This window comes from Callospermophilus lateralis (assembly GCF_048772815.1).
Source record: "Callospermophilus lateralis isolate mCalLat2 chromosome 11 unlocalized genomic scaffold, mCalLat2.hap1 SUPER_11_unloc_3, whole genome shotgun sequence".
NCBI lineage: Eukaryota > Metazoa > Chordata > Mammalia > Rodentia > Sciuridae > Callospermophilus > Callospermophilus lateralis.
Genome location: NW_027510155.1, coordinates 622,213 through 646,447, shown reverse-complemented (window position 1 = coordinate 646,447; position 24,235 = coordinate 622,213). Strand labels below are relative to the sequence as shown.

Sequence of the window (24,235 nt, the reverse complement as noted above, 5' to 3'; positions counted from 1 at the left end):
CAATGATAGGACCACAGCCATTCAATCTCACCCTCAGTTTTCAGTCAATCCATCATAAGATCTGGCTGACAGTGCCCATGACTGCCTTTCATATTCACTGTTTTGTTCCTTTTCCACCCCATCTAAGGTGGTACTCATGCCCCTGGCAGGGTTAAATTAGGTATGTACTAATAATCAGATGGCACAATGTGTGGGTAAGAAAAGAGCAACCCAGAACAGAATTCATATAAGTTGTCATTGTTCAGAAGAAGTTTTAGTGAAAGAAGCAAAGTACTGTGGTAACATACAAACACAAGTTAGTTTACCTCATAGCCAAGCAAATGTCCATTGCTCAACTTCCAAGGAATGGTGTTCCACAAAACTTCAATTTCTGAAGAAGACAGGCTATGGGCAGAAACTTCAGTTGGGGCATTGTAGGCTCTGTTTAGGAATAGAAATTGAAAACCAATGATCATTTCTGCAGTTGAATAAAACAATCCTTTGACATCCTTATTTTTGAGAAAGCATTTTAACATAAGTGAAACTTTTATAGTCATCCCATAAAAATATTTGAAAACAAGCACCATGTCTTGAAAACACAGACACTGATCTATTGCTGAGGACGAGGTGGCCACAGTGCCACAGGGGTTTTCCTTGCTCAGCGCCCAGAGCAACCTGTGCCTTCCTCTCTTGCACCTCTTTCTCAGTATTTCCTTCTTCGCTCTGTTCTCTCTACCCCTTTTTCTCCTCTCTTTCACCCCACACCAGCTGCTTGGGAACTCCTATACTACTTTCTTATTTGGGTCAAACAAAGTCAAAGTCAAGTTCAAGTAAAGTTCATTTACTCAGCAAGCACTGAGTGCCTAATTTCACACAAGGGGCAGTGTGAATTTGGATACTGACTCTTTTGAAGGAGTAGGTAGACATGCCCATGTGATCTCCAGTAAGAACACCCCCTTATAATGAACATTCTTGGGGATTCATGGGAATCTCATAAGGCTCAATGATAAAGTCTTCCTCTGATTCACTGAAATGTCTGAGTGTATTTCCAACAAGCCCCTCATTTTTTTCTTAGGCAACTAAATATCCTTCTTATGTGTGAACAGACAGCCCTTTGACTAACTCCTCAGAGTGATAAGGATGATTCAGGAGAAGGGAGGTGAGGGGCACAGGAATAGGCCAAAGGCTAAGTCTGTTCCCTACTTCCCACAGCCAGTTCTCAGGCCCTAGATGCTGAGGGCAGACAGTGTCTGATGTCCTCCTGCTGGCTAATTTCCATCACTTCCCAGACTCACAACCTGCCCTTGTAATTCCTGGAAGCTCTTGGAAATGGGGTCTGGTTATGAATGCAAGACTCTTTCTTTTGCAAAGATGCCTATAATACCTGTTTTTATCCTTTTCAGAACTCAATGGGAAATGAGAAGACAAGAATAAGGGTGGCCGTCCTCCGTCCTCAGAAATATGGAGTCTATTTTTAGGAATGATAACTGTGGACCTTTTTTTTTCAATTTACTGCCAGTTCTGAGGTTAGGAGAGACACTGGGATATACTGCATGAGCTCAGAATGCTTAAGGCCAATGGCCCTGGGTTAAAATCCTGGCTCTTACTACAGGAGTTTTGGCAGATTTATTCATCTCTTTCATCAGGCTTTCATTTTCTAATTTGTAGATGGGAGACTTTTCATTTGAAAATTCTAATTAGGTAACTCCTGGCAGATGGCAACCATGCAATACAGGTTGACCCCTAACATCTTTGTTAGGTGGAACCACATGAGGTGGCCAATATTGAGTTGCAGTCATCTATAAAATAGTGATTTGCTATCATTTTCTAGAGTGATCTTGAGATGTCTCAGAATGTGGAGCAGATTTAATAGGAGAGAATGACTCAATGGTTTTCTAGTGAAGTGTGTGTGCACACAGCAGAATGATGCAATGAGGCCAGAGTGACAGGTACTCATATCCCTCAAAGGTTCACATTGTACATCTCTTGGATGGCATCTTGGCCCTCGCTTTCTGTCTTGCTAGTGACCGTTTCTCAGTTGCAGAAACCACAACAGAACTTTGGACTAGGGTAGCTTCCAGGGACTATTTTATTCTTCAACCAAGAAGAACAGGGTTGCAACCAATTGTTAGATTCTCTGTCCCTCGAGTCTTATACTTCAAGTCAGTTATGCCCTGGGGACATAACCACAAGTTTGATTACTGTTGACTTGAGGAAAAAAAAATACCCCTAAAGCCACAGAGAATTTTCTAGTCAGGTTTGAGCACAACCAGCTTATCGATATACAAACTTGTTTCCCGCACCTTCTTCTGCAGAGAACACTGTTGTCACTGGGCTAAATGGGCCTTCACCTCTGTTATTATAGACACCCACTTTGACCTCATCGGGTGAAAATGGCATGATGCTTTCGTTCCTGAAGACGTATCTTGGGGTGTCAGGGGATGTCACCACTGTCTGGAGCCAGTTGGTAACCCCAAGAGGGCGGAAATCAACCACATACCCAAAACCTTCACCATTCTGCAGCTCTTCAGGGACTGGCTGTAAAGAAAAGGTACATTGTGTCACCCTTAAAGACAAGGGCATAGCAAAGTGATGAGTCCTCATCCTTAGTGTTTCCTATGAATTATCAAATAATAACCTTCACCGTATCAAGTCGGAGATTTTAAAAAGAAGAGGAACAACAGGGGCACATTTAATTCAGCTGATTTTTAAGAGACATATAATACTCTTACCAGGCACCGAGGTACTGAGCTAGACTTCTCAGTGATTATTTGACATATGAGTGTCTTTAAGTCCACGTCTGGGTTTCTAATAACCCATACTCTGAGTCTAACATACTAGATATTTTAAGTCAAATAAAAATTATCAAATCCCTAGTGTTGGTTTTATGGAAAGAAATCATACCTTGATACAGTGATTAAGTACAAAGGAGCAAAAAAAGAAAAGAAAAGAAAAGAAAAGCAAAAGAAAGTAAATACAGCTTACTGAACTCAAGGATGCATGGACTCATGCCAAAAATTCTATTGGCATTTATCACAAGCTCATGATGCTTCATTTGTTTGTTAACATATTCAATTAATATAAATAAATTTAGTGCTAGCCCCCGCTATTTCATACATGTTAATTACATTTTCCCCCTAACTTGACAAAAGCAAAGGATAAAAGATGGTCAGGAAAGAAATTATAGACTCAAGCACCTGTGGGAATGTGTGACATCATCAGCAGGACATTCCAGGAATGCAAGGAGAGCAGTAAGGGAACCTCAAGAGTCAGCAGCCAGGAGTTGACTCTCACCCTCTGTTTAGCAGCCAGGTGTCCATGTGCAAATTACTATCTTTGTGCCTCAGTGTTTTAATATATAAATGTTCCAAGAATGAAATAAGAAAACTTTTGCAAAATGACAGGAACAGTGATTAGCACTGAAATATTTGCTACCGGTGCTACCAGCAGTGGCAACAGCGGTACCATTATCAGCAGCAATAGCAACACCAGCATCAGAACCCACATCACAAGCACCACTGATAGTACCACCAGTCCCACCAACACAGGCACCACAATTCCCAGCATCAGTGTCACCAGCACTGGAGACATGAGAACCAGTAGCACCTGTTCCATCAATAGTACCACCACCAAAACAATGACCTACACCACCAGTACCAACACCTCCAGCAGCGGCACCTGTGCCACCAGCTGTATCACCAGCACCATGAAAATGAGCACACACACCATCAGCACCATCAGCACCAACACCAGAATAACTACATCTGCACACCAGTGACACCATGAATACCTGTGTTCCCAGCACCACTACTAGCACCTGTGCCACAAAACCCACCACCAAAAAAACCAGTACCAAATGCACCACTACTACAACCACTATCACCACCAGCCCACACATCACCAGTCCATCCCCAGCACCACTGTCACCAACCCGACGACTCTCAGCAGCATTAGCAGCACCACCTCCATAAGCACCAACAAAAGCGCCAGGCCCACCAGCAGCAGCAGCAGGGTAGGAGCCAGCAGCAGCCAAAGCTATCTCATTCATAGCAGGACCACCAGCACACACACACACACACACACACACACACACGTGTGTGTATATATCCCATATGTATACATTCACAGATGCCTTAGGTAACAATGTAATGTATATTGCATGAAATTATGAAATATTTTGGGTGAGATCATCAGATGATTTTATTTTACCTGAAATTGTAAAACATTTAAATCCTCTCAAGAGGTAATAAAAATGAAACTTATTTGAAAGGGACATTGTGACTGGTGTGAAGGCTAATAAAATATGGAAAATGGATTCACCAGGGACGCTGGGAAACCACTCCAGCATGAACCCTGAACTGTGGCTATTCCAACAGAGATATGAGTTTCAGAACAACAGTGGCTTTATGGAGGAAGGATACAGACTGGGACCCTCCCATCCTGGTAGGAGGTATTTATAAACCTCAGGCAGGCATCGACTTACACACTTCTGCTGAGAACTTTCCTTTAGTGAACTCAATGACACAGCTAGCATATAAATTCTTTGAAGGTGGGTCTTTGTCATGCCCATAGCTGTATCTGCAAAGTCTGCAAAGTGCTGAGCACACAGTAGACACTCCTGAATACGTGCGGTGTGAACAAATGAGCAGGCTGTAGGCAGGCACTGGCCCCCATGTCTCCTAGTACCTGCCACATGTACCACGTGCACTGTGCCAATAAAACGGCGTCACTAAAATGTGGAGACATATCCTTGGACTTTATCTTGACTTAGTTAGCTCCTATAGTGACATGCTTGCTGTTTCAAATATTCTATTAGTTAATATTAATTAATATGCAGATTATGAAAAGGAAAGTTTACGTCCCCTCAGCTGTCTCAATAATGTGATGCTGGGTATGCATTCCACTTCTAAGTCTTAAAATTAGGATAATTTTAGGATCATAAAGCCATTTATATTAATAGTTACCTTACATGGAAATTAATAACAATAATTCTTACTTAATTGAACAGTTGAGAAGCCAAAATATAATACCCATCAATTGTTTGAGCTCGTGTGTGTTCACTGAGCTCAGTGACAGAATGAGATTTCCTAGCAGCAAAAATTCCAAATGCCATTGTTTTGCCAATTTGTCAATGTTTGTTTTAAATGAAAACAGCTCTTCCCTACTAACAGGGTAACGATGTCAGATAGTAATTATAACCTTAAATGACAAAAATGTATTCACTCAACATGCACTAATGATGGTCTAGGAGGGATTGAACTCCTGGAAATGTCATACAACATCAGAGTCACTTACATGGGTTGACTAAAGCCATATGGCAGATTTCATTAGAAAAGTCAGATAATTGTGACACTGCATTATGGATATGGAGTCCCCACTGGGCCTGGAGACCAGGGCCAAGGGAACTGGAGATGCACACCCAGGGACATCTATTCACCCATTACTCAGAAAACAGAAACACTAACCTGCCTCTTCAGTTATTACTTTTTCTGAGGGTAAACTGGGTTCTCCACCTCCGATTTTGTTACTGGCTACAACCCGAAATTCATATTCCACCCAGGGGTTTAACTCCACTACGGTAGCTGTGTGTGTTTTCCCATCGATGACCTCAGGCACTACAAAGGAACAGTTCAGAGTTGTCAGAGTCTGTGGTGCCCAGCAAGGCCTTGAAATCCTTTCCTAAGCAGGGACAGTGGTTGCCTCTCCCCTTACCTGTTGTAACAGTTTGCCAGCCCACAGAGAAAGGTGTCCTTGCTTGGATAGCGTAGGAGATAACCGGACTGTGGTTGTCTGTGTCTTCTTTCCAAGACAGCTGGGCTGTGGTGTCTGTGATTTCTTCTACCTTCACATATCCTGGTGGTACAGGTGAACCTAAAGAAGGTGAGTACGCATACCACTGTCACCCACTTCCACCAAAGTGAAGAGTATGTCCCGTGACCACTTCAGTACCTCCATGAGGTCCCCGTTTAGAAAGTGCTTAGTGACAAAGGCCAGGTACCTAGTAATAATATCCCCTGACACATATTTCCATTGTTAGATCTTAAATCTGGATAGAAGGCCATAATCCCCCATGCTCCCTTGTGACTGTATGTAGGATTCCTGTTCCTCCCAAATGCAGTGCCCCTGGCTTTGGATACACTGACTTTCCCTTAAACCCAGTGGTTTAACTCTGTAGTTCTCAGCTTGTTATCTAGTGATGTTTTAATTCATGATTCACTCTGGTCATTTTCCATCCCAATAGCAACAGTACTCTGGACAGTAGCCTAGGTTGGCAAATTTTCTCAGGAATCCTGAATAAATAATCCTGATTCTATTAGAAGGACATACACTCACTTGCACGCGCACACACACCATATTCTCTCTCACGCACGCACACACACACACACACACACACACACACCCCATATTCTCTCTCCTATTTAATCCATATGCTGATTGATGATTGATGGCATGCTCAAGAACATATCAGCTTGGCAGCCATCCCCGTCACAGTGAGAGCTATTTGAAGGGCAGAGTCAAGAATCTTGTTTCTCTGAATTGACACTCATCTGAATTGTCGTATTTGCTGGCAAGAGGAGGACTCAAATCAACACTATAATTTGCATGTTCACATTCCCTCTCATCACGGCTCTCCCTCCAGTAAGGAATGATCAGCTAAGATGTGAAGGTAGGAAATCCAGGAGGCGTTCCTGTTACCTCTCACTATGAGCTCGGCGGCAGAGGAGACACTGTCCACTCCCGTGTGCACCATGCAGACGTACTTTCCGCTGTGCGTCAGCTGGATGTTTCTGATCATTAGATCACCTGAGGAACTCTGTTGGGAAAACCGGTGATGGACACACCGCTATTTTTAAAACACAAAGAATTTTGGAGACTATGGCCCAGAAACACATGGCGACGGAATCTGTATTTAGAGTAAAAACTAAAGTGGGACTAGACAGAGGATGCAAGAAGGGAATGAACAGAAATAACACCAAGTAAAAAACCATACATGACTGCAGATAAATATTTCTGCAGACAAATAAATGACTAGCTTTCCCCAGGGGCATTTATGGTTTCAAAAATAAATGAGGGCAGAGATTATAGTCTCAGAGTCTATTTACTTCCACCAGGGTGACACTTATTTTATATCCACCGCTCAGCATCAGCTCAACTGTTTTCTCTGGTTCCAACCCCACTGCAATTATCTGCCTGAGAAGAAGCAGAAACCATTTAGGTATCTAATGGGAAATAAATGCAGCGCGACACAGGGATTACCACAGTTGAACACTGTTCTAAACACATTGGAGCTCAAAAAGACTAATGCCATTTAATTCCTCAGCTGCAGAACTTTAGGAACAGTCAGAATGAACCCCCTCAATAAGAAGAAATGGAAACATTTTCAACCTTAAAAATATCAGCTATCCATAAAGACATTTGTGGGTGTCCCTCAGCACCAATTAATGGAGCAAATATATTTCTAAATGCTCAACTTTAAACGGTCTTCATTTAAAGAGAATATAAAATCATGTTCATAAAATGATTAACTGCAGGTCGGTTTCATGCATTAGTAAAAATATAGATTGAAATAAAATAATTTGGAAAAGCAAAGCCCTTTGAAAAAGATTAGCAGTTGATGCCTGACCTGGTACAGGACACAGCAGCATTTATCTTGTTAATTAAAAGCGTAGCTTTCCTCTTGGGTTTTCCTAGAATATGTTGAAAGGGGATCTGTTATCCTATTTTTAGGTAATTTCCTAAAACTACCTACAGGGTACTTCCTTCCATATTGCTCCCTGCCCTGAGGATTCTTAATAGGCCACAGATTCTCTGTTGGTTGGATCATATGGCTTTGGATGGAACTTCTTGAGCACTGGGAGAGACCAGATGTGTGCTGATTGATGGCCACAATTAAAAGATAATCCTGAAACTGTGAAGTTTGCATATTTTACTTTCCACACTCTGAACTTTCTTCTTTTCCTCCCTCCCTCTTTCTCCTCAGGGTTATTTAGAAATTTATTCCAGGGATGAAACCCTCAATGCTTGCTGACCATTGCAGGTTTTCTGAGTTCCATATAGTCACAGGAGGGTGATTATCATTTCTATAGAAATCTTAATTTTCAGCAAAAATCTGTTGATGTTAAATGCCACCAAGACATTGGGGATGAGGCTGTTATTCTCCCTACCTTTATTTCTTACTTTGAAAACAGTTGGGTAAAAGAGAATTATAACAGGGCTCTCCTGAGTCTTTAGATATCTGCATGTACCATTTCAGCACACTGCTGGTCTTGTCTCTTGAAGGAGTAATGGAGAATTTGGTATCAGGATGTGGCTTCTATTGACTTCAGGTATAGATAGCGGGAGAGACAGAAATGCTCAGCCAGGTCACAGAAGTCAAACTATCTTCCTAAAGAAATGTAGGTTTATGTTCAGAGGACACACCATTTCTAAGTATACGAGTGTACCACAGTGAACCTCACCATCATCTATGCCACAAGAAATTAATTTTTAAAAATAAGATAAAATAACTATGGGTAAATGACAGAAAGATCAATAGAGAGAAGGGGCTGGGGAGAAGGAAGGGGAAGGAGAGATACTGGTGCCTCAATTAGAACAAAATATATTCCATGCTTGTATAATTATGTCAAAATGGATTCTACTGTAATGTATAACAAAAAGGAACCAATAATAAAATTAAATTAAATCTAAAAAAATGTTGGAAAAAGAAGCAATAAACTAAGTTATGTAGAAAATGGGAGCCACTGATTTTTTTAAGCACCAAAATGTTGTTAAAGTAGATAAATATGTAAATGGAAAGTAGAATTTAATTTTTGCCAGTTCAGTAACATGTATTTATATTGTACTTTTCTGGCCCTTTCTATCTCCAACTCATCTATTGTCTTAATGCATCGCTTCATAGAAGCAAGATTCACCTTAACAGAGGTTTGCCCAATCCTGCTTAAGCCTTCAAGGGCTAAGACCTGCCTGACACATGACCTTTGTTCTCCAGGATGTAAACCCAACTCAGGGTAATAAGGAATGTACATGTGAGGCAGATTCCATCTGCAAACCTGGGAAGTTCAACTCAGGTCAAAGGACATCACATGGCACACCATGTGTGGAGAGCTGTAAAGCAATAGAGATGAATGTTTTCAAGTTCTGCTGACAGTGTGGAACCTGCTGCAAGGAGGAGTGTGAATGGGTGCAACCCCTCTGGAGAACTGTCCAGAAGTCTCCACTAAGGCACAAAATAAGCATCATCTATCACCCATTATTTCACCCCTAGGAATGGACTTATCCTGCAGAAATGTGTGTGTGCATCGACCACAAGATTTACACAGCTGAAAACCAGAGGACTCAATGTCTGTCTCAGTAAAACTCATCAATAAATAAGTGGTATAATCATTTACGGAAATACTATTGGGACATTAAAATGACAAAACTATGTACATAGATCTATGTAGCTGCATCTAAACAACCAGAGAGAAAAGAGAATATTGGTCTCATCTCACCACCCAAGAGAAGGGAGCTGTGGTGACCTGGGAAGGAATAAGTACTCTGGATTGAAGCATCATGGGGGATTCTAAAGTGCAGGTCATGCTCCATGTGTTCCTCCTGTGAAAATCCACTGGGCTACTTGGCAGGCACACATTATCCCATCATTTCTTATCAGGATGCAACTATTTCCAGACATTAAAAAAAATTCCCAAAGGAAGATTCACTGATAGCAAACCCAACTCTTTTCCACATCAGGTTGTCACTCTTGGAGAATGTAGTTGTTTATTGGGTAGCTGGGATAAAGTGGGTGGGACAAGACTGCCTGGGAAAATCTAAGTAAAATTTGTCAAAATGTAGTAAACCAGTAGGTCTCCTCTAAATAGGTTTCTCGATATATTTATTAATGAGATAGCATAATAGATATATTTAGAAGCATTTTTCTTTAGAGTATACAGCAATTCAAATAAAGGAGATTATAACACTAATAACTTTCAATAAATTGTTAGGCACACTAATAATTGTTTGAGTGAAAAACAGCTTGGTGTTTCCTCTCTGTTAAATTAGTCTGTAGTATTTTCCTAAGTATTCTTCCCCTCCCCACCTCCTTGAATAGATTGGACCACATTGGCAAGATGGGGGGCAAGGGGTCAAGTTTTTACTTTCTTTTTCTTTCATCCTGATTTTCTTTAAAACCTCCCTCTAAAAACCTCCCCCAAGCCATGCAATTCTAAGTTTTCTAGAAAGCAAGCCATTTTTCTAAGCTGCAGGCCACAGGTTTACTCAAAATAGGAGATCTGGGCCGTGGACAAGGTCCATTCCAATGATTCATACAGAAACTTTTACAGCAGGAGAAAAATCCCTAAGTGATACAAATTTGAGTTCCTTCTTAAAAGCACTACCTTTTTAAAAATAAGATAATTCATTCAAAAACTATTTATTAAGCAACTACTACACTTCAGTTGCTGGGTATACAATGATGAGGGGAGAAAAAAACAGTCCTTATATTCACTGAGCTGACAGCTGAGAGAGGCAGTCATCAAACAATGACATAAAACAATGTCAAATTACAATGTAACTTAAGATCAGAAAACACAGAAGAGTCTATGGTTTTCGAGGGTTTCAGTGAATGAACCGACGGGCCCAGGCATGCGATGTAATCAGAAGTCTTGAAAAAAGAGGATGAAGTGGTCTACACGGGCACATATCTACATGCAAAGCACTTGAGGACACAATCAATTTGTTTGACTCAAGAAGGGTAGGGTAGTGGCACACACCTGTAATCCCAGCGGCCCAGGAGGCAGAGGCAGGAGGATCATAAATTGGAGGCCAGTCTCAGTGACTCAGTGAGAACCTAAGGAACTTAGTGAAACTTTGTCTCAAAATTTAACAAGTGTTTGTGTGTGGGGTGGAGCATTGCAGATGAAATTCTGTGGTTCAGGACCACTGGGTTCAATCCCCATTACCAGGGGGAACAGGGGGGTTTCTAAAAGGGTTTCAGGAATAGGGATGTCAGGAATGTAGTTAATCTACAAACTCTTTATCTGTCCCCCAAAATTAAAAGTTCACTATAGTCAACATCAAATGCATAGTTACATCAAAATGACAGTATTTTTTTTTCCTTTTTGGGCTAATTTTATAATTTCTAAGTTTGGCTAGAATCATTTACCCCTTTTTTCATGCTGGGGATTGAACCCAGAGCCTTAAACACACTAAGCACACACTCTACCACTGGGCCACATGCCCAAGCCCTAGAATCATTTTCTTATTGAAGTATTTGTTCACCTAGTCATACACATTTCTTTTAGGAAAAAAAAATACACATTTTTGAAACATGCTACAGGTACAAGCAGCAAACAGATTTATAAGCCAAATCATCTTTGACATGAATGTTAAGGGAAAATGTAGCGTGTACTGAATTAAACAGAAGAGGATCTTATTAACTTTTCCCCTGTATTTTCTGAGGTGATGACACTAATGAAATTTGGGATGCAATTTAAAAGCCACTCTGCACTGAAAGGCAAGCAGTATGTGATGTGATAACCCATGCCAGGAGAAAGTAAATGAACAGCCGATCATCACTAATTACAGGCGGGCTCGAAGCACACTGTGGTGTCTGCCATGTGCTAAGAACCGAGGTGCAGTGCAAACTTCGGAATCGGGGAGCGTCTTCCATGTTGCCAACAGAGCCTCAACTTTGAGTGAAACAGATTATCACAAATACTAATTCCTTAGTAAGCACTCTCGATATAAATGCTGCCACTGGACTGCCAAGAAGCATAATTTCCCAGTATAAGGGAAAAAAATACATTTTGATGGCTATTTGGAAGGCAAGGTTGACTAGGCGGGCCTCCTCCTTTTTATCACTTTATGCAGTCTGTGACTGCAGAGCCACCCAAATTAATCATCGGTCCCTTCACAGGCCTGCTTTCCAAACCCTGACACCGCATGTAAATCACACACAGGTGCCTTGAAAGCAATCGACCTATAGGTTCCTCCTGGAATCTGGTTGGTGCTTTCCTTTGTGAAGGTCCCCAAAAGAACTGATGGTGACATGACTCGCCTCTGCATTTATGATCAAGCAATTTAAACCTTGCCCCCACTCGCCCTGGACAGCCTCCTCAGGGTCACCTTCCTTACACACATACTCTGCTCAGGCAATGAATAGAAACATAGGCAGCCACTGAAGATGGAAACAGGACCAAGCTGGGACATTGTGCTAATTTTTCTTACTAACAGTGGTTACAGTCACTTGGTTGTCTGAACAGGTGATATTTAAGGCAGGTAAATGTCATCTGTTCATATCAGAATTTGCTTGACTTTCTTTTTTTTTTTTTGGCGGGGGGAGGTACTGGGGATTGAACTCAGGGGCCCTTGACCACTGAGCCACATCCCCAGCTTTATTTTGTATTTTATTTACAGACAGGGTCTTTCTGACTTGCTTAACGCCTGGGATTTTGCTGAGGCTGGCTTTGAACTCACAATCCTTGGGTCTCCAAAGTGCTGGGATTATAGGTGTGCCCCACTGAGCTGGGCTAAGAATTTGCTCAACTTTCTTTGGGAGGGGATGTCCTAGTGTGCCTCACTAGAAGTTGGTGATGTCAAGATGCTTTTACCAGAGACTTCAACTCAGTGTTTTCTACACTTTGGTCACTACAGTTACATTTACAGCTTTATATGACACATCCTATGAATGAAAGTTCTGCTATTCACTTGATGTTTTCTTAAACTGGTTAGCTTTCTTTAATTAATATGGAAACAGATAGGGAAAATGTATATTTTTGACCTAAATGGGAGTTTGCTCACCAAAATAAGTTAATGGCAGAAATGAACACAGTGAGTAGAAAAAAATATGAATGGACACTGTCCAAGATAATGCATATGGACAGCAGCTGAATGGTGTTAAAGTCCCTGAGCCAGAGACCTTTGCTCTGCTAATTAAAAAAGGAGATTGGCAAGTGTTAGACACTGTTATCAACAAATTCAACACTATAGTTAGCCACTATTCTGAACTTAAACTCATGATTGAAAAAAAATTGAAAATGGATGGTTTCTATGTCCTATTATTTAGAGCTGCATATCTAGGACCTAAATCCTATCATTTTCAATGCTGGTTGTGCTATAAATTTACCTGAGGAATCTTTAAAAAGTACCAGAAAAGCCTAGGCCACATCCCAGGATAATGAAGTCAGAATGAACTGGAGACAGGAGACCCTCTAGGTGACTCTAATAAGCCATTAGGGTGCAAAGCTCATTAAACCTCCTGGAATTTGACGTTCCTAATCTTCATTCCTCTTGGAAACAGAAGGCTTACAATAACCACTCTGCTGTCCCCCAACTCTGAAATGCTATAATAAATAAATTAATGAAATAATTATTAGGCTGGGCTGGACATTGCTGGACACAGGCTGACAACAGCACTCCTATACAGAGGGTCCTCCTGGGAGGGAGGCATGAAAACTAGCGTTCGTGAAGCAGGCAGAGTGTGTCAGGTTGGGGCCAACTCCCTTGATGTTGCCTTGTTTGCTGTGCTCATTGTAATTTAGAAATAGTCACCCAAGTCACTCAACAGTGATAAATTTCTATAAATGCACATGGAAACTTACTATTACTCAACCTGTACCACTCTAGGATTTCTGTTGATGGATGTGATGATTCTGGCATATTCCAAGTCAAGGAGCTTATCCTGGAGAGTAAATTAACTCAGGGATCAAATCTCACTGTTTTGTTTTTCCCTATAGTGAATGAACAAAGTGCACTGAAAGCAGATCTGTCCCTTGTAGAATGGTATGGCTGTGTGGAAGAAAGGGTCCACTGATGCAAAGGAATAAAAAGCTATTTTCTCATGGAAACATAAACAAATTCTGCTGAGTTCCTTAGGTTTACTTCTGGCACCAATTCATTTTGCTATGTAATCGTTTACCCCCAAATTTAGTAGCTTAAATAAAAAAAAAAAACACTTATTGTGCTCAGGAAACAGCAGAGAGGAGTTGAGCCAGCTCCTTAGTGCTGCATAGCTTCTTGGGGAGATGTACCTGGGGACTGGCAAGCTCATCCACAAGACGGGCAACATGGGGTTGGCCGTTGGCTGGGACTTCAGTGGGACTGATGGCTGGGCACCCTGGTTCCTCTTAAAGTGAATCCCTGCACACTCTACTTTGGCTTCCTCATAGTCTAGTGGCTCAGTTTCAGAGCCATTGTGCTAATGGAACCAGGTAGAAGAGCATGTGTTTTGGGGAGTTAGCCTCAGGAATCCGATGGCACTGTTCCTGGGGTTCTTTATTAGTCAGGGAAGTCACAAAGGTCTTCTGGGTTTCAACAGGGGAGGAATGGCTTTATTGCAGGTGGACAGGTGTTTGTCAAAGTCATGCAATAAGGAGAACTCATTGTATAAAGCAGGCTGTGGCCACCATCTTTGGAAAACACAATCTGCCTCACCACAGGTTCCTTCCACACCTGCCGTACAGCCAGTGCTTGGGACGGATGACCCACAGGGACCACAGAAACAGGTTTCCATACCTTCCACTATAGCTTTGGGGTCTCTCACATGGAGATCTAAAGGAGAGAAAGTTGTAACTCGTGGCTATGTACTTGCCAAGAGTCACCCTTGTGGGCTGGCCTGAACTGAATGTGCCAAGAACCTAGAATAGGTTAAAAAAAAAGAAAAGAAAAAAAAAACAACAAAGAAATAAAAGCAAAACCCTAGACTAGACACCCTTTCTTTTAAGTCAGAAGCCTGTATATGGACCAGATAAAGGACTTCCAAGGGCTCAAAGAGTATAAAATTATACCCTCTCCCAGGAGAGTTGCTCCCAAAGAGATCACAGTGTTTTCCTTACAATTGCAGTCAATTATATTCCAGCCATTTTCCAGATATTTCAGAAGTATAGATTTTTCATCTCCAAGTCATATTGAAAAAGATAAAATAGGAAAGACTAGGTTTGATATTAAATGTGACTATCAATAGACTTTTTTTATGATAAAGAACATGTTCTAAAATTTTAAGGTTGGTATAAGAAAAAGGGATTGAAAAATCAGAGTGTTTCTATAATAATAATTTTTTTTGTTGTTGAAAACCAACCACTTAAAATTTCTGGTGTTGGAGTCTAAATTTTTAAATCACCCCAACTGATCTATTCATTCTTTACTTGCATGTCTATGTTCTAATCAATTAAATGGGTATAATTAAATATCACATCTTATACAGTACAATGATTTTCTAAATTAGAACATAAAATATAAGCCAACCTGATTAGAAAATTGGCCAGTTGCTCTGACTTCTGGTATCCAGTCACCATATAAGGAATTTAGAAGTTGCCACTCTGTCTTAACAACAGGTAAAAATCTAAACACACTTAAAAAAAATTAATTCTTCTTAGCTACAGCAAGGAATATGGTCACAGGGCAGACTGTGTCCCTCAACACTGGAGATGTAACTGGGCAGATGCAGAGATCCACATGTAGAAGGCTCCCTGGAAACCTCTGCTGGAGTAGGAAACCTGGCTGTTACTGACAACCTGCAGGACAGGCTGAGGGGATAGCTCTGGGGACCCAGTCATAGAGGGGTCCCCACAACCTCAGCGTTACTTCCAAGTCTACTAAGTCCTTGTAGAAAATACTGGAGAAAAATTCCACACAGTTCTGGCAGAAGCAGGGGAAAGTAACATCCCAGATTGTTTTACTCTCCCTTAAAAGGTCTGCCTTCAGGAGCAAGTAGCCAGCTTGGTCTGATCAGAGCCTAACCTACTAGGGGGAGGAAATATCAAACTCCACCTCCTCCAGCCATCCTGTCCCATGTTAAGAGGGCGGGGGGAAATGGAAAAGAACAAGAGAAGTTTAGAGTCTAGGGGTGCGGGCTCACTTAAAAGATGGAGCCCTCCCTCCCATATACCTCGTCCATCGGTCTCTTATTCAAGGCCTATTGATCTCATTGCCATTTCCTAGTACATCATATGTGCCTTTCACCAAAGTTACAGGCACATAAAAAGGCAAAAATCCAACCAAACAACAAAACAAGGTTTGAACAGGCAAAACAATCAGGGTAGGAGTGATGGTATGATCAGACTAGGAATTGAAAAACATGATAAATACTAAGTGCTCCAGTGGGGAAAAAATAACCACAGGTGAACACAGGAATGCTGCAAGCAAACCAATAGAGATGTCCGGAAAAAATTAGAAAGAAGAAGATGCCAGATGAGATCATTGAGAACACAGACAATAACAAGAGCTGGCGAGGATGAGGGGAAAAGCACACTCAGATTGTTGGCGGGACGGCAAGTTAGTGCCATCGCTTTGCAAAGTAGTATGGAGATTCCTCCAAAGACTAGAAATGGACCACCATGTGGCCCAACTGCCGAGGAATGAAACCACTGTGTGACCCAGCTGCCCCACTCCTTGGTGTTTATCCAAAAGATCTCAAACCAGACACTGCAGTGATACTGCCATTTCAAAGTTCACAGTGGCACAATTCACAGTAGCCGAGTTATTGAATCAGCCAGATTAATGGGTCAAGAAAATATAATATATATATATATATATATATATATATATATATATATATATATATATACACAAACACACAATGAAGTTGTATTTAGCCTTGAAGAAGAATGAAATTATGGCATTTCCTGGTAAATGGATGAAAATAGAAACATGATGCTAAGTGAAATAAACCAGATTCAGAAAGTCAAAGTTTGAATACTTTTCTGTAGGTGTGGAAGCAAGAGCAAAATAAAGGGGGAAAAAAGATGAAGGTGGATCTCATAAAAGCAGAGGGAAGATCAGCAGAGTAGAGGAAGGAGATTGAGGGGGAAGAAGGAGGAGGGATAGGAAAGGGAGGAAATGTGGAATGAAACTGACCAAATGATGATGTGTGCATGTACAAATACAACACAGTGATTTCTACTTCTATGTATATCTATAAAGCACCAATTATAAAACATAAATAAATAACTAGAAGGACCTGTAGAGTGTAGCAAGGGAAATGGGGAGGCAGGAACAGAGGGGCAGAGTAAGCCCTGGGCACTGAAATGGAGCCAATTATATTCCATACATGAATGTTTATGTGGAAATTGTCCCCAATATTATGTGCAACTATAAAGCACTAATATAAATATTATGTAAAAAAAGAATCTCCAGAGACTAAAACACTGTAACAGAAGTGGAGAAACCTTTTAATGGGCTCATTCAAGGAGAAACCAAGCTGAGCAAAAACCTCTAAGTCCGAGGACATGACAATAGGAGTTTAAAATCACAAATGGACTGAAAGGAAACAGAACCATTTCCAAAGACTGTGGCACAATTACCACAGGTGCAGAGTATGTGGGATGGAAACAGCAGAAGGAGAAAAATGTGTGAAGGAATAGAAAAAAAATACGTGTTTGATATGAGAATTTCCTCAAATAAATTTCAGACACCAAATCGCAGATGCTTTGTAAAGGCCAGCCCCAAGCAGGACAAATGCAAAAACCCAAACACACCAAAGTATGACTGGGCATATCCCATCCCAATATTAGAAACCACAAATGGAGAAGAGCTCGTTACCTAAAGCACTGAGAGAGAAGCACTGCTCTTCAGAAGGACTCCTGCAGCTAGTGAAATTATTCTTCAGAAATGAAGGAGCAAAGACTCTTGGGACAGAAAAAAAAGGAGACCTGGGCATGGTGGCGCACGCCTGCAATCCCAGTGGCTCAGGAAGCTGAGGCAGGAGGATTGAGAATTCAAAGCCAACCTCAGCAACTCAGTGAGGCACTAAGCGACTCAGTGATACCCTGTCTCTAAATAAAATACAAAATAGGGATGTGGCTCAATGGTTGAGTGTCCCTGGGTTCAATCCCTGGTACCCCCTACCCCTGAAAAGAAATTGGAGAATAGGGCTTCAGGAGACTGGCCTTGCAACAAAGGCTAGAAGTTCTTGACAGGGAAGGAGAAATGTATATCAGTCAGAATTCTCAATGTACAAAAAGACAGGAAGAGTGCCAGAGAAGGGGTCAGTGGAGGCAATACAAACCCTTATTTTCTTCTTCTTATTAATTTATTAACAAATAATACTTTGCACAAACTGACAGAGACCATGTATTAGATTTGGTGTGTCTATGTGTGTGTTTGTGTGTGTGTGTGTGTGTGTGCGCGCACACACACACACACAGTGGTGCTTATATGTGCTCCTGTGTAAGTAAAATGAATGGCAGTGACACAGAAAAAGAAAGGGAAAATACTAGTTTTTTTTTTTTAATCATATGGTACTTGTGTTATTAGATTTTATTATGAGGTACCTTTATTATAAGCACTACCTATGAAATGAACTTGAAAATGATCTCAAAGCACTCTGGAAATGGACTTGGATTAGTTATGTCTGTACATTGCAAACTTTAGATCTACCACTTAGAAAAAAGATGCAGCATAATTGATATGTTGTTATGGGTCCTAGTCTGCCTGGGTTTATTTCTGAAGATCTGAAGACTATGAAATTCAAGGTCAGGGTGTCTGGAGAGCACTTTTTTTCAGATTTTTTGATGGTGCCTCTCTATATCCTCCAGTGGTAGAAGAAACCAGGGGTGTCTCTTGGGCATTAACCTCATCTCACTCAGGAGGGCTCTGTTCCCGTAATCTCACCACCTCCTCACCTGCCAGACCACCACTGTAGGAGTTAGAGGTTTCAACACAAAAATTTCAGAGGAGAAAACAAATATTTGTCCCTTTAGCAACATGTTAAGAAATAAGGAAAGTGGAATCCTAAAGAATGCTCAATTAAGACCATGAAATTCTTATAATGTCTAGAAAACTAAAAAAAAAAGAAAGAAAGAAGAACAACAACTAACAAAATAGTGAGAAGTATGGTAGATATTAATTCAGCTATGTGAGTAAGGACTTTGAACAGCATAGTCTAAATGCATTCATTAGAAGACAGAGATTTTCAGAGTAGCTAAAATCTAGACCCAACTGTATATTATCTACTAGGAAATATACCTTCAATATAAAGATACATAGAAATTAAAAGGAAATCATGAAATATATGTTGTGTTAATGGTGATGAAAGAATAAAATAGTCACTACAGTAAATTCAGTCAGAGCAGAAGAGAAATCCCAGGGAATGTTATCAGTGCTGACATGGACCACTACTTAATGATAAAGGGCCCAGAGTGTAAGCAGATACAGTAACCCCCAATGTATGTGTGCCTAACAAAAAATATGTAGCAAAAACTGAGAGAACATTTGGGCAAAAGAGATAATATGGACAGGATCCAGCAGGCAGAAGTTCAGAAGAACGTGGTTGAACTACAAAGCAGTACCAATTGAATGGATATAATGGAATCTAGATGCTACGTCACCCATCAACAGCAGATAATACCTTCTACTCCAGTTCAAATGTAATATTCACCAGGAAAGTTCATATCTGGGTCTTCAAACATACCCCACTAATGTTAAGAGCATAGAAAACAGACAACATTTGCTTTCAGACTATAATGTAATTAAACTAGAAAGCAATAATGGAAAGATCCCCCAATTCTTGTAGATAAAATTACACACTTCTACTCAACAAATGGGTTAATGTTAAAAAAAAACTCAAGAGAAATTATTAAAAAATATTCTGAACTAAATGCAAAAGAAAAATAGAACTTATCAAAATTTGTGGGATGTAGTGAGTACCTTGCTTTGAGGGAAATTGATAGCACTGACTGCGTATGTCAGAAAAGAAGAAAGATCTAAGATCAATAATGTAAGCTTCCACCTTAGAAAACTAGAAAATGAAGAGCAAATTAAATCCAAAGCAAGCAGAATAAAAGAAACAAACATAAGAGTAAAAACCAGTGAAATTGAAAACAGGAAGTCAGTGGAGAAATCAACAAAACCAAAAGTTGGTTCTTGGAAAAGATCAATAAAATCAATAAGCCTCTAGTCAGCCTAACTATGAAAAAAAAAAGAAAAGAGGAAATACACAAATTATTACTATCATGTATGAAAGAGAGGCCATCACTAAAAACATCATGGACATAAAAGGATAATAAAATAATATTACAAACAATTCTTGTCTATCAATTTGATACTTTAGATGAAATAGACCAATTCTTTGAAAAACGTGACCTGCCAAAATTTACCCAGGAATAAACATACAATCTGAATAGGTCTACATCTATTTACAAAATCAAATCAATAATTAACAATCTTACCAAACTGAAAATGTCAGGTGCAAATAGGTTCATTGACAAATTTTAACAAACATTTAATTAAGAAAGTGTAGCAATTCTCTGCAATCTCTTCCAAAAGATCCAGGAAGAAGACATACTTCCTAACACATTCTAGGAGGTCATAATTACCCTAATAACAACCAGACAAACATATTAAAATAAAACTGCATAACACTAATATTCTTTATGAACTTAGATACAAAATCCCTTAGTATCAGCAAATAGAATTAAACAATGAATTTAAAGATTGTACACCATAACCAAGTGGACTTTGTGTCAAATACACAAGACTGGTTTAACATTTAAAAATCTATTTATGTGTAATCCATCCAGTAGTGAAATGAAGAGGAAAACAACAGATGTAAACAGAAAAAGCGTTTGACAAAAATCTGGCACCTATTCATGATTATAATCATCAATAAATTAGGGATACAGGAGAATCTCTACACCTTGATAAAGAATATCCACAAACAACCCACAACTTAAAATGCTTTATGACAAAAAACTCCAAGTTCTGAGACCAGGAACAAAGCAAGACTGGCTCTTTTTCAACATCATATTGAAAGCCCTAACTAATAAAGTAAGAGAAGAAATGGAAATTAAAAAAATATACAGACAGAGAAGTAGAAAATGCAAATTTGTTTATGTGATCATCTCTGTATGAGATCTGAAAGAATCAAAAGGAAATCAGAACTAACAAGTAACATAGGAGGTAAGGTTGATATTCAAAGTCCAGTTGTTTTCCCAAATACCAGCAATGTACAAATGGGATTTGAAATGAAAACATACTACCATTTACACCAGCACCCAAAATACTGAAATACTTATGTTAAAATCTAACAAAATATGTGCAAAATCTAGGTGGGAAACTGCAAGTCTGATGGAAGAAAGAAAAGAACCTAATAAGCTGAGAGAGATTCTATGTTCATGGATAGGAAGACTTGAAAAATATACACATTTGTGGATAGTTGAAATCCTGGTTCTAAAATTCCTATGTCAAGACAAAAACCCAGAACACCCCAGTCAATACTGAAGAGAAACAAAGCTGGAACATGGGAACACCTAAATTCAATACTAATATTAAGGCTACAGAAATCAAGAAAGGATGGTCATGGTGAAAAGGACAGACAAATTGGTGCAACAGATGAGAGAGCCCAGAAATAACCCACAAATTCAGTCAACTGATATTTGACAAAGGAGCAAATGACAGCCTCTTCACAATATGGTCCTAGAAAAACTGGATGTTCACATGAAAGCAGTGAATCCAGACACAGACTCTGTACTCTGCACAAAAATGAAATCAACAGGAGCTGCACTCTTAAATGTAAAATGAAAATCTTTTTATAAAAGTCCTAGACTGTCATACAGGGGAGAAACCTAGATGACCCTGGGTATGGTAAAGGTTTTATAGACACAATACCACAGGCCAATCCATGAAAGAAGTAACCGACAAGCTAGGCTTCATTAAAATGAAAAAAAACTTCTGCTCTCTGCATGATGTCAAAAAATGAGAAGGCAAGTCACAGACTGGGAAAAAGGTCTCACCAAAGACACGTCTAATGAAGGACCTCTATACAAAATGTACAAAGAACCCTGAAAACTCAACAATAAGAAAGTGAATAATGCAATTAAAAAGTGGACAAAAGACCTAAACAGACATTCCACTAAATATATGCAAATAGCAAGCAAATATATGAGCATATGTGCAATATCCATTCCTCATTACGGAATTGTGAATTGAAACATCAGCAAAATATCACTACAATTCAGAAAATTAACACCAAATACAGGAGAAGGCATGCAGTAGCAGGAATCCCCAATCACTGATAATGGGAATGCAAAATGGAACAGCCATTCGGAAGGCATTTTACCTATTCCTTATAAACCTATTCTTATCATAGGATCCAGCATTTGCACTTCTTGGTATTTACCCAAATAAATTGAAAACTTATGTCCTTGCAAGGTAAAGGAAGAGTACAGGGGATGGAGATGGAGAAAACTATGTTATATACATTTATGAATATGGCAAATGAACCCAACTGTTTTGCATCACTACCAAACATTAAAGAACAAAAATAAATCTTTAAAAAACCCCACACATAGATGTTTATAGCTGCTTTATTCAGATTTGCCAAAACTCAGAAGCAATGAAGATATTCTTCAGCAGATGAGTGGATAAATAACTGGGGTACACCTGGAGAATGGGAAATTATTTTGCACTAAGAAGAAATGAGCTGGCAAGCCATGAAGGACAAGGCATGGAGGAATCTTAAATGCCTGTAATTAAGTGAAGGATGCCAATCTGAAAAGACTAGATAGTACATGATTCCAACTGCATGATGTAGTTGCCAGGGGTTAGAGGGATGAACAGGCAATTTTGTGAGCCAGGAAATGATCAGTACATATTGGAATTGGTGTGTAAATAAAAGATTTCCTGCTGTGCTCTGAAAAGAAAGCTGTCCAATGGATATCTGAAACAGATGAGATGGAAATCTGATCTACGCAAATGTAAAATTCATTACTTGGTCTTTAGGAAAAACAAAAACATACCAAAAAAATTTATCCTCCCCCCAAAAAAACCCAACAAAATAAATTTCTGTGTAGCTAAGGTTGTTTTAATGCAATAGGTATTTTGCTTTTGTAACTTTTGAAAGTAATTCTCTATTTCTAGATTTTTAAAAATCAGCTACCTATACAATCAGGCAATTTTGTGTGTGTGTATGTGTGTGTGTGTGCGTGCGTGTACATGAGAGTACATATGTGAATCTCTCTCTTTGGGGAGAAAAAGCTATTTTTTTCTTTCTTCTGTCTGAAAGAGCAATCTTGCATTTCTTTAGAGGTAGTATTAACTGTAGCATTTGGAGGACTCAGTTATAATGCTAAATACTCCCCTAGTATCCAAATCACTAAAAAGCAACTAGGGAGATTTTTGATCTCTGAGAAATGAGAAGTTGGCGATAAGGTATTGTTTTTCAATCATCTGTCTAGTAAAACTTTAAAAAGAAAAATCAAGGAAAAACCCCTGTGCAGAAAAGAACACTGGGGAGCCACCACTCATGGGAGCAGGAATTGCAGAAGCTTTTCTGGAGAACAATTCAAAGCAGTCCTACCATCCTAACAATAGGAGCTAACCTGCACTGTTCTTAGAACCTTTTATATACCTCTGAATAAAACAGTATTATCTCCTCAGTTTCACAGATGAGAAATCTGAGCCAACAGAATTGATGATCAATAGCATATATGAGAATGAAATAGCTTCCAAAAGCTGGCTCTCCACTTTGGTCTTTAACAAGGAGTCTATTCGCATGTAACTCTAATCTGGCCCAGCAATTCTCTCCCTGAGTAGACACCTCCAGAACCCCAGAACTATCTACAAGGGTCAATAGCCTTCTTTCAAATACTATTAACTATTTTATCCTCATTTCTTATTCTAAAAATCCTCAGAATAATTTAAATTGAAATAAGATTGGTTCATTTACTTAACCTGAGATCAGATTTAAAACCACAGAGAAATCAGAGAAAAATTGAAATCTGACAATACATACCTGTTTTGTTTAAGAATCTTGAAATTTTAATGCTTCCTTTCCTGTTTCTCGTTAGTCATTTACTTGTATTAAGAAAGTATTGTAGTTTATTTAGGCCTCATCAACTTCTTGTGTAAATGATTAACAGTCATATTATTTCTCTTTTGAGGGAAGTTTTTATCCTCCCTATTATGCTTTCTAATGGGTTGCTGTTGATACATAAATAAATAAACTATTACATTTTGCATAGTTACTTTGTACTGAACATGGTAGATAACTGAATTTTGATTAGTTTTTTAAATGTTATAGTTGATACTATTGGGTATGATACTAATATCATTATGTCCTCAAATAATTGTAATTTTGTTTCCTTATTTCAAAGGCTACCTTTTATTTATATTTACACCTTATTAAATTCATGTAGACATCTCTAAATGACTTTATTCATGACATTGTAAAAATCCCTGTTTTATTGCTGAGTTAAGTAAAAGTATTTCTAGTATTTTCCTTTAAAGATAATTTTGAAATAGAGAGAAAAGAATCTTCTTATACCTATTTTAACATGAACTT

General features: G+C 39.4%; 1 protein-coding gene across 1 annotated transcript in view; it reads right to left on the bottom strand.

The window, feature by feature from the left end:
* The window catches only part of LOC143385816 (contactin-3-like), a 55,947-nt gene that overhangs the window by 20,837 nt on the left and 10,875 nt on the right, over nucleotides 1-24,235 (bottom strand). Inside the window, exons 4-10 of the mRNA XM_076841334.2 lie at nucleotides 6,676-6,793; nucleotides 5,692-5,850; nucleotides 5,445-5,594; nucleotides 3,368-4,014; nucleotides 2,283-2,517; nucleotides 771-773; nucleotides 306-418 (exon numbers count right to left, since the gene is read on the bottom strand). Of these exons, the coding sequence (XP_076697449.2) occupies nucleotides 306-418; nucleotides 771-773; nucleotides 2,283-2,517; nucleotides 3,368-4,014; nucleotides 5,445-5,594; nucleotides 5,692-5,850; nucleotides 6,676-6,793 (1,425 nt within the window). The remainder of the gene's footprint in view (nucleotides 1-305; nucleotides 419-770; nucleotides 774-2,282; nucleotides 2,518-3,367; nucleotides 4,015-5,444; nucleotides 5,595-5,691; nucleotides 5,851-6,675; nucleotides 6,794-24,235) is intronic.